At 43.3% G+C, this 11,347-nt stretch overlaps 1 protein-coding gene across 1 annotated transcript in view; it reads left to right on the plus strand.

Moving 5' to 3' along the window:
* LOC308169823 (L-fucose kinase-like) overlaps positions 1 to 6,662 on the plus strand; it is a gene marked incomplete at both ends in the record, with an annotated part of 111,761 nt that extends 105,099 nt beyond the window's left edge. The window contains 4 exons of the mRNA XM_080544564.1: positions 1,052 to 1,239; positions 4,100 to 4,199; positions 5,007 to 5,230; positions 6,591 to 6,662. Of these exons, the coding sequence (XP_080400690.1) occupies positions 1,052 to 1,239; positions 4,100 to 4,199; positions 5,007 to 5,230; positions 6,591 to 6,662 (584 nt within the window). The remainder of the gene's footprint in view (positions 1 to 1,051; positions 1,240 to 4,099; positions 4,200 to 5,006; positions 5,231 to 6,590) is intronic.
* Between the last annotated feature and the right edge of the window lie 4,685 nt (positions 6,663 to 11,347).

The following is an 11,347-nucleotide window of genomic DNA, read 5'->3' on the forward strand; positions in this document are numbered from 1 at the left end:
GGTCTTTTAATCTGATTTTTGATTTAGAGGGTCCAGTTACGGATTGCAGCCTCCTGTAAATGTTTTTTGAGAGTGGTTTTGAAGGTGGGCAGTGTTTTGCACTCCTTTAAGATTATAGGAAGGGCGTTCCACATTTTTACTGCATAGTTTGCAAACGAGTTTAACCCCTTGTTTGTGGTGCAACGCGGTTGAACGTGGTTCGTGGAGCTTCCTCTGGTGTTGTATGTGTGGACGTTGTTCACTTTTTGGAAGTATGTTGACAGGTACTTGGGTGTCTTTGTGGTGTAGCGTATCTTGAAGACCAGGCCCAGTGCAAGCTGCTGCACTCTGTCAACTACTCGTAGCCAATCCAGGCTCAAAAAATGAGCAGCGGTTAGATGTGTCCTAGGGTTGAGGCCTAGCAGAAGCCTAACCAGTTTATTTTGGGCTGTCTGGAGTCTTGTTTTATGGGCCTTTGTGGTTCTATAGTACCATGATGTTACGGCATAGTCGAAGTGACATTGAATGAGAGCTCCTGATAGGGTCCTCAGTGTGTTTTTACTGACAAGTGAGGATATCCTGTACAAGAATCTAGTTCTATGGTTCACTTTTTTGATTACTTTTGCTGCCATTTTATCTCCGGAAAGATTTGCCTCTAAGATGGAGCCCAGGTATGTAATATCCTCTTTTCTTGTGATATTAATGTTACCCACTTTTATTTTAAAATTTTCAGCCTTTCTGAGTTTAGATGGGGATCCGTATAGGATGGTTTCAGTTTTACCTAGGTGTATTGATAGTTTATTGTCAGCTAGCCAGATGCAGATTCTACTCAGTTCAGTGCTTAGCGCTTTTTCCACCTGCAATATGTCCCTGTCAGAGACCAGCAGAGCCGAGTCATCCGCGAACAGGAACAAATTGCAATCACATGCACATTGTTCATGTTTGCCATCTGAATCTGGGGCTTGAGGTTGTTCGCTGGTGAGTATTCACCCCCCCCCCTTCTCTCTTTGTGTTTTTCTCTCCCTCCCTCCCTCCCTCCCTCTCTCCCTCCGTCCCTCCCACCGTCTCCTAGGTGGTGGATGGCAGGACCAGGTGGGGGGTTTAGTGGGGGGGGTGAAGGTGGCACGGTCCAAAGCGTGTCTCCCCCTCCGGGTGGAAGTGGAACGTCTCGCTCTGTCCCAGGACTTCCTGGTCTCTCTACAGCAACACCTCCTATTGGTCTACACCGGCAAGACACGGCTAGCACGGAACCTACTGCAGGTAGTCACACATCTCTTACTGATATGAAGCCTCGTCTCTTAAGTCAGACATGTTCCTTCCTCTGACAGATGACATGGTTCCTGTGCTTCCAGCTTATCGTGTGCTCAACAATTGGCTTCTGTGTTCTATAGACAGAACAGGAGGGATGTGCTTACACAGGAAATCCGGTTGTCATTATTTCCCTGATCCTCCTCTGGTTCCTCCATTTGGGGGCGGCTGGGGCGCAGGAGGTAGAGCCGGCGTCTAATGATCGCAAGGTCGGCAGATCGGCGGTTCGAGCCCCGGCTGGGCACATGTCGAAGTGTCCTTGGGCAAGACACTGAACCCCAAATTGCTCCCAATGAGCCGGCCGGCGCCTTGCATGGTAGCTTGTCATCATTGGTGTGTGAATGTGTGTGTGAATGGGTGAATGAGAGGCTGTTGTGTGTTTGGAATAAGGCGTCTATATAAGTCAGTCCATTTACCGTTTTTTTCATTCTGAACCCCACATTAACTCATCATGTCTCTGGAGAGCGTCTGTCTATAGAAGGAAGATTTGTGTCTTCTCAAAAGCTTGATTCGTTGTTTCCACACGTAGGGCATGAACTGGTATTTCCACAATTTGTTCAATAAACTTTTCAAAGGTTAAAACAAATAGTCTGGCTGGTTTGAACCTTGCCTCAGGTGAGAGCGGTGGATTTTAATTGAAGGTTTATTTTCTTGACATTTAACAGAAGCCTTCATGCAAATCGATTTGCAATATATACATCTGTCTAAGTAAGTGAATCATCTATCCATCAGTAATCATACGAAATAATAATCTATGCCAAATCCAGGGTCCCAATACAATGCTAGAAGAACATAATTTACTAGTCAGAAAGGCTTCAAACACAATTGTAGTTATGTCAGTTCTCTAATAAATTAGCCTATGCCATCATTTTAAACATACATTTTTAGATTAGATTCAACTTATTGCAGAGTACAAGCATCAGACAACGAAATGCAGTAAAAAGTGTATGTCAGAAGTGGGATTCGAGCCCCCGTCTTAAAAATTATGAAGTCATCCGGAAATAGTTGTTACTATAGTAACATTAGTGTTGGTAGCTTGGTTGTGGTCGTTGAGCGGGCGTTAACCCACAGCTAGGCCACAATGCTTGTTTCCAACATAGTCCTCCATTATTGTGTTCTCCTACTTGCGCTTTTGAACCACAATTTAACTACAACACTCCTGCTGATCCACTTTGTCCTCAACATTGGAAGACAAGAGCGAGAAGAAATGGCGAACAAGTGTATCCAGCTTATGCCGTTCATGCCAGCCAGAGCCACCTTGAGTGTGTTCCCCCTGTGTCTCACCTGGTTGACTGTTCTAACAAAACCTCCCTCCTTCAGTCCCTCACAAACTTTTTAAAAGATCACTAGGTCACTATTTCTATGTTTTCTTTCATCTATGTACTCCATGATATTTAAATCTTTAATTATCTGAAGGCAGACTGCAGTCTCCTCCTCACTCCAGAAAAGCTGGCTCCTGCTAGTCGCCATCGTGGCTTGCTATGCTGTCCCTAACAACAACAAAACCCAGGATTCCCTGCGAATCGAGCATGCGCAGACGTGACTGAATATTCCGGAAAGCGACATTTTCCGATTAAGGTGTATACATGTCACAATATTCAGATTCAAACAGGCATATGCCAGGGGTCTTATTCGGAATATTCTCCAAATATTCTCCTATGGCCTTAATCCGGTTCTGCACGTGTTTACATGACTCTTACCCAACTAGTGAGCATATTCTGATTAATACAGGAATATGGTGTGCATGTTAACTTATTTCTCAGGGATGAGACCATATCTCTACAAAATAATGATGACTATCAATCCTACATCAATGTCTTAATGAGTAGGCAACCCATGGTTTTGGCTGTCTGTCTCATACATGATTTCCTGTCTACAATACAGAAACCAGACAGGTTTCTTTTGTTGCAACTTTTTTATTTTTGGCTCTATCTAGTCACTACACTAACATACACGTCCTTCCTGTGTCTTTCACAGTAATACCACTTCTGACCACTTCCTGTTTACATTATACAGTAGCAGTAGAACACTTCCTGCCAATGCTGCAATTTCTCTTCAATTATTGAACAAAGGAATCAAAATAAGTTAAGAGTGGCCTTATCTACTTCATTTATGCTCATCTGCACTTCTTTAAAGATAAGACTAACAAAAACGGTGGTAAATGCCCACCTGGAATAATACTGTCTTACCTGTCCTGTCCCGTGACTGTCCTGATACTTCAGTGGAGGAAAGGAGATGAGGAGGGGAAGCCACAGGTCCTAAACTGATCACTCTTCCCTCTGCCTCGTCCCTAAACCTCAGTTTTTAATGTGAGTCAATGCCATGTTAAGGTTTGTCCTGAGTGTTTCTCAAACCCCACCTAAGTGCTGTTCTTAGAACCAAGGGTTTGAGATTCCCTATCCCAGGGGGCATTGTAATAGAGTTTATTCTTCTAAATCTGTGGTCAAGAGCATCAAGATCAGCTGTTCCTTTAATCTTATTGATGGCTTTTTTTTTCCACCACTTTTGTTTTGTTTTATATTCATTCTAAATACATAAAGGCTGTATACTGAATACTAAAGTCTGGTACTGTGATCAACTTCAAGAAATTATCTGTTTGAAATAATATTAGTAATCGAACATCAATAAAAAGGTCACCTTTCAGCAATATCTTGGGAATATGTAATGAGGGATTAAGTCTGTCCTAGATCTGATCGTTTTACATTCCTCTACCTAACTCTAATCTACCTCTCTCTGTCACTAACACTTGTTAACCATTTGAGACCGGGAGATAATATTGGGTAGCCTACCTAAACTGTGTTGTGTTTGGCAGGATGTGGTGCGGAGCTGGTACAGCCGCCTCCCTGCCATCGTGGAGAACGCTGAACAGCTGGTGGACAATGCAGAGGAGTGTGCCCGTGCGTGCACTGAGGGTGAGTGAGGATGAGTGAGTGAGACTGAGGGTGAGTGAGTGAGTGAGAGTGAGACTGAGGGTGAGTGAGTGAGCGTGAGGGTGAGACTGAGGGTGAGACTGAGGGTGAGGGTGAGTGAGTGAGACTGAGGGTGAGTGAGTGAGACTGAGGGTGAGTGAGAGAGAGTGAGACTGAGGGTGAGAGAGAGTGAGGGTGAGGGTGAGTGAGAGAGAGTGAGACTGAGGGTGAGTGAGTGAGGGTGAGACAGCTGGTGAGTGAGTGAGTGAGAGACGCCCCCTCAGACCAAGCCACGGTTTTGGGTAACTGAACACAACGTGACTCAAAAGTGAACAAATGACACTAAAAAAATCTATCAAAAAAAATCAGGCCGTACTGCACATGAGCTATTCGACGGAACTCGTAAAATTAACACAATCACACACTGAGCATGAGACCAGCCAGATAACAATGCAAATGTGCTTGCTAGCATGAATAGGGACTTTTTCATTGGGGAAATTTTTTATATTCTCTTTTGTTGAAGTAATAATAAATAATAATAATAATAATAATACATTTTATTTATGGGCGCCTTTCAAGGCTCTCAAGGACACCTTACAAGACAGTTTAAAACCACATATCAAAACGTTAAAATCAACAAAGCAAAATGAGATAAAAACAGCAAAATCAGATATAACAACAAACAAAATACAGGAGATCAAACCAAGTAAGCCATTGTGAAAAGGTGTGTTTTAAGAAGTGTCCCCCTCCCTCCCTCCCTCTCCCCCCTCCCTCCCTCCCTCTCTCTCTCTCTCTCTCTCTTTCTGGAAGGTTCTCTGACCAGGCTGGGGGCGTGTCTGGAGCGCTCCTGGCAGCAGAAGAAGGTGATGGCTCCCGGGTGCGAGCCGGCCGCCGTGCGGGCCATGATGGACGCCCTCCGCCCCCTGGCCCTGGGGCAGAGCCTGGCCGGCGCTGGGGGGGGGGGCTTCCTCTACCTGCTGACCCGCCAGCCCCAGCAGGGGGAGACAGTGAGGCACATCCTCACCAACACACACGTGAGTACGGAGGGAGAGGAACGGAAATGGCCACTATGTTGCATTCATATATCCTACTGAGCACTTATTCATGTCATTAAGGTAATGTTGTTTGTGTCATGTATGTAGAGCTCTAGAATCTAGAACGTAGAATTTCCGATGAATGTATTTGCAGTTCATGAAATGGCTAATAAACTTTTACTTCTTTCCAAGAGGAGAGCTGATCTATCAACTTCTGGTTGGCAGTCTTTACATGAGTTTAAACAGGGTTCCCGCGCCGGTCGTAAAAAGCCTTTGGGCCCTATTATGCACTTCTTAACTTGCCGTCTTAAGTGTTAATTAAGACTCACCGCCAGGTTAAGACCTACCCCCACCCTTATTATGCGCTTCATACGCGCTACTGGTATTATGCAGGTGTCGATAGGCGCCCACACATAAGACGTAAAACTCCCGTGCATATATTGCTCATTGTGGGAGTGTTCATATGTTAATGAAGTGCACTAGGCGCCCCTGCTATTATGCGATCTGACTTTGCTCCTATCGCTAAGAAGTGGTTTGAAAAGTTCTTAAGTTTAGACTTCATGCACGTTTTGAAACACGAGCGCGCCTCCGCGGTTTGCGCATGCATGTGGGCACACATGAACACGCACGTGGCTCCACGGCAAGACGTCAATTACGGTCACAGTATAAATGCTTTATTTCAGAAGGGAGAGGCAGAGAAGCGCGCTGACCTCCTTCTCAGGACTTCCATAATAGCATAGCGCTAATGACTCAACGCAGCCGGTTCTTAAAGGGAATGGCACCTGGCACGCTGATTGGGTTGATTGAGAAGACGCCCAAAACACACCCATGACTAATTTCTTTGCTTAGCGCCGGGTTTTAGGCGCCCCACTACAGCACGCATAATAGCAAAGTGGCCTTGACCACGCCTCCACGTCTTAAGTTTAGATCTACCGCCTCGTCTTATTGATGAAGTGCATAAAAGGGCCCCTAAAGTCTAAAATCCATCAATCCGATTTATAAGGCCTAAAAAGGGAGCTGTCCTGCAAGGAAGCTTTTGTGCACTTTGTTCTCTTCACGTTGAAGTGACTTTCTACAGTTAACTGTTAATGTTGATACATTTACTTTTGAGTAATTATCTGACTTATTTATTTTATATTAATTATCCTTCAGACTTTTTTGTCTGTATGGCAGTGAAATCCCTAATTTCATCACCTCGAGGATGACAAAAAGCTATCATATGGTTTTGCGACAGGTCTAAAATTCTATTCAAAGAGGTCTAGAAAAAGGCCTAAAAGGGTATTAAATTTGACTTGTTGAAACTTGTAGGAACCCTGTTATGGAGCCAAAACAAACCAGCATTGCCTATTGTGTATCACAGGGCCTTGGAGACTTCACTGTCCATTCAGTTGAGCTGGACATGGAGGGGATCTCACTGCTGGAGCCTTCCTGAGACGGACAGACGGACGGGGCGGACAGACGAATGAACATGGACGGACCTCACCACTGATTTACTGTCCCGTTACTTACTGTCCCGTTACTTACTGTACACTGTGTCTTCCTTAAGTTGGCACATGCCTTTTGAAAGGAATTTTCACTGCCACCAACACATCTGCTCAAGTGTTGTTGTGAGACTAACTGTTATTGGAGTGTTCAGTAGTAATTATAAAGATGAAATGTGAAAGCAGTGTTAGCTCAGAGGACCTTATTAAGTAGTAACCCTCTGACTCAAAGTTACAGTACTTAACAAAGTTACCACCACTCGTAAATGCTGTTACACAACCACTCAGTCTTGAATATACTGGTCACGGATCATATTGATGTGGTTACTGACACGTCAAATCATTATCCAGGCCTCGTAATATCTGTTGCGCATCTACTGGTAGTCCGCTTAACAAGCGGTCTGGAAGTTGACTATTAGCTTTAAGAGATTGTTACCTAACTTTTGTCATTCAACAGTGTCAAACACCTATTAAGACTTAAATGGGGCATGAAATGTCTCATCGGAGCCATTTAGTATGTGATTGAAAGTAAAGCATAACTTATGTTTAGTGTTCATGTATCAAGTATGTTTGCTAAGATGACGTTGTCTTCCCGAGATCTGAAAATATGGACAAAGATCAACCAGTGCTGTGGTTTAAAGCATCTACTGTGTCATTTACTCCTTGATCATGATTAATATGACTCTAAATAAGGACGTATTACTATACTATAGCTACTATAGTTTGTAATCATGTTGTGAAAAAGTAATACCTCTCCTTGAGCGCAACAAATGGGTCAGAGACATGGAGTGCTGTGCATAGCTGCTTTAAAGGTACAATATGATTGTTACAGTTGTGCTAACTTGCCATGGTACATCAGTAGCAAGTAAGGAATGATAAATAACATGAACTGAAGAGCGCCCAAACAAAGCCTTTATAAAACCTGGTGTTGTGATGCTTACCTATGTTACACTTTGTTTGTTAAGGATATGCACACATTTGCCGCTATTAGAAAACACAGCATGTGTTATGTTCAGTATGTGTGGCCAGTGTGAGATAAAACGTATCTTATTATCTTACTTATCTAACACTTCACCTTTAATGGTTAGTGTGCAAGCTTGTATGTTACATTTAAGTTGTTACATGGGTTTGAATTCAGCCTTGGTTGGACGAGGATCAGCTGTTACACTATTGCATGTTGACTAGTCACACAGTCTGGCTCAGAGTTGCAGGTGCAACATCACACCATGTGTGTTTGTTTTGCTTAGGGAAGGTGTGAGTGTGAGTGTGAGTGTGAGTGAGTGCTGTGGTGGAAAGCATCACACAGGCACCTCAGTACTGCTCTCACAGAACCAACGCCATGGTTCAGGTAATGCACCAGTGTTGTTGTTTTACATATATTCAAATAGACCCTCATGGGCCACAACCTACAGGCAGACAATGATTAACTGTTACACAAGTGTGAGCCAGAACAGTTTTTTTAATATAATGAATTCAGCTTTACTGTGCCACCAGTGTGATTGGGGAGGTTACACAGACTAATTTCAGAGTTAATCTCTTCATTTATTTACACAATAAACAGTGAATAAAAATACATTGTTGCCACTGTCTGCTGATTCAAAAGATGACAGGCCAATAGGGGAATGTAGTATCTTTCCTTTCTTCTCTGTTGTCATTGTGGGGGTGGGGAAAGAAAAATATAAAATGGTGAATGCAAATCGGCTAATGTTAAACTCTGTTCTCATCAAATAAAAAAATAAAAACACTGTGTGTGTGTATGGTGACTTCTTTCTTCCCCAGGTGACTGGGAGTCTGTTCCACCATTTCCAAATATTTCGCCTACTACTGAACAAAGTGTGCATAAGCCAAATAGTAGAGGCGATTCCTCTTTTTTGATGTGAAAACCAGACTGGCGAAAAGCCGACGGCTGATCTCTCTATAGGCATCCACCATACTGGTTTTACTTTCCCTACGGTTTGAGTTCAATGCAGTTGAAGTGGAGGGCGATAGGCCACTCTAGAGTGTTTAGATGCACCCTAGAGCCAAAGGTGAATGTCCTCATTTTCAAACCACCACAGACAGCTGGTCCCGGATCCGGCCCAGCCCGTCTAGCATGGTGTCCAGAGTCTCCTTGCTCAGTTCCACCGTCATCGACGACTGGGAGTCACTCCCTCCTGGACAGCTCGAGTCCCCCATCTGCAATATCAACCACAGAGTTGGTGACTGACTGTCTGGAACCTCATACACAACAACCTAAGCTATTTGTTTTGCAAGATTAGAATGTTTCGAGAAATTCACCAGACCAGACAAATTCCCAACACCAGACATTTCCCCTAGACACTTCCTCATATATCTGAAAGAGTTTGACGTGTAATGGGGAAATGCTTATTACTACACCTTGCCTTCTGGTAGAATTGAATTGAGTTTTCATGGGTTGTGTCTGAACTGAAAAGCCAATGCAATGTAGTATAGCGGGCCTAGATACTAACTCTTGGCAGCCCACTTACAGACATACATTTACTAAAAGAGGATGCATGTGGTCTAAAGTAAAACAACAACAACAACAACAACAGTCAAATCAATACAGGTGAGGAGGACACAGGGGGGTATTCCATCAACGTCGCTAAAGGAAAATCTAGGCTTATTTAAATCTCGCGAGACTTTATGTTCCAGGTGGTTGCTATGACTACCTGACTATGTCTGGGAGAGAGCATATTTCCCGTCTGACTAGCGAGGGGACAGAGAAAGACACCCTCTCACACATACAGGTACTGGAACCCCCTCCTCCTTCATAACACCCTCAGGACACTCAGAAGACATCACATGTCACAAACAGTCTTTTTTTTTTTTTGTAAGATTTTATTTTCCATTTTCTTTTTACACAAAACATTATACACACATTACTTGACAAACATCACAATACATCACAACTTGACAAACATCACAACACATCTCAAATTGACATACATCACAACGCATCACAGCTTGGCATACCTCACAACACATCACAACTTGACATACATCACTACACATCACAACTTGACATACATCACACACATCACAGCTTGACATACATCACAACACATCACGACTTGACATACATCACAACACATCACAACTTGACATACATCACAACACATCACAACTTGACATACATCACCACACCTCACAGCTTGATATACATCATAACACATCACAACTTGACAAACATCACAACACATCACACCTTGACAAACATCACAACACATCCTAACATCCCAAAGCCCCACTTTTTTTTTTAAACCGTCTAAAGTCTATCCCAGTTTACCCCCTATACTTTATCTAACTAATAATTCTAATGCATAATCAAATTAATCTCTTAGTACTATGTTTCTTGCACTATCTTTACGTCTTAGTGTAACAGAGTTGGGAATGTATGTTTAGCTGTGGTGAATGTAGATGAGTTTCGCCGTGCTTTGAGCAGCCCTGGTTGTTGTTGGAGCCCCCCTTTGGAGTTTGGGTGTACTGCAGGTCTGCACGTTCGTTTGTCCTTCTCTTGTTGCCGTACTTGCGGTGGTGCGTCAGAAAATGGCCGCCAGCTTAATGGGTATGTGCGCATGTAAAACGCTCCTCGTGTTTTGTTGTTTGTATGGAGAATCTTGTAATGTAGGGTGAAAATGTTGGTGTAGTACTGTGCTGTTTGTTTTTACATGTATTGTGATGTATTGTGATGATGTGAAACAGAACATTTATTGTATGTTGTTTTGAACGTGCAGATTCACAAGCAGACCAGAGAAGAATTGTGTTCTATATGTCTTCTCTGCAGGTATGTCGCTCCACATGTTGTTTGTAATTGTTATTTGTAATGTTTGAGGGAAGTTTGTGTTCTTTCTGTGAACAAACTGTCCTGATGTGAAATGTACATAGACGGTGGACCGAGAAAATGGCCGCCAGCTTAATGGATTCACAAGCAGACCAGAGAAGAATTGTGTTCTATATGTCTTCTCTGCAGGTCAAATAAACGAATTAAATGAAAGAAGTTTGGCTGTTTGACCATCGTTACACTGGTGCCGTGACACGTCGATCTCAAGATCAGCTGAACGCCGATCTCCGTGGATGCTGCGTGGATGCCAGGTCTTAGTGTGATAGATCAAGTGTGGTCAGAGTATTATAGTAAATGGTCATTCAGTCTGAGGTCTGTGATTACATCAGTTTAAAAAGTGCTTTGATTGTTTTGGTTTTTATGTCCTGCTGTAACTCTATATTTTTTTTTTTTTTAACATTATCATTATTATTATTTTTTCATTCAGTAATATTACACAACGCAAGTCTGTACCACTATGGCTCAGAGGCCAGGTTTTAATGATGAGATTTTTGCCAGCCCAGTGTTGCCTATGGGGAGGGGTGCATGGGAGGCATGTCAGAGCAGAGCAGACAGTGCTGTCATCGATGGGTTGAATAGTAGGGAGGTGGGGTGTTCCCAGTTGTTTACTGACAGTGGTAGAGGCATAGGGTCAGGTCAGGACCCAGGTTGTGCTGCTGTCGGACAGTTTACAGGGGAGGCTCCTCCCACATCCACACCCAGTGTTAATGACACTGAAGCTCTTCATCACCTTTCAGACATGATGGGTCAGCTAGGTGCTCAGATTGGCGAGTCCATTGTAACCAAGTTAATTTC

The sequence above is a fragment of the Nansenia antarctica genome (genome assembly GCF_963989245.1).
Source record: "Nansenia antarctica genome assembly, chromosome: 14".
NCBI lineage: Eukaryota > Metazoa > Chordata > Actinopteri > Argentiniformes > Microstomatidae > Nansenia > Nansenia antarctica.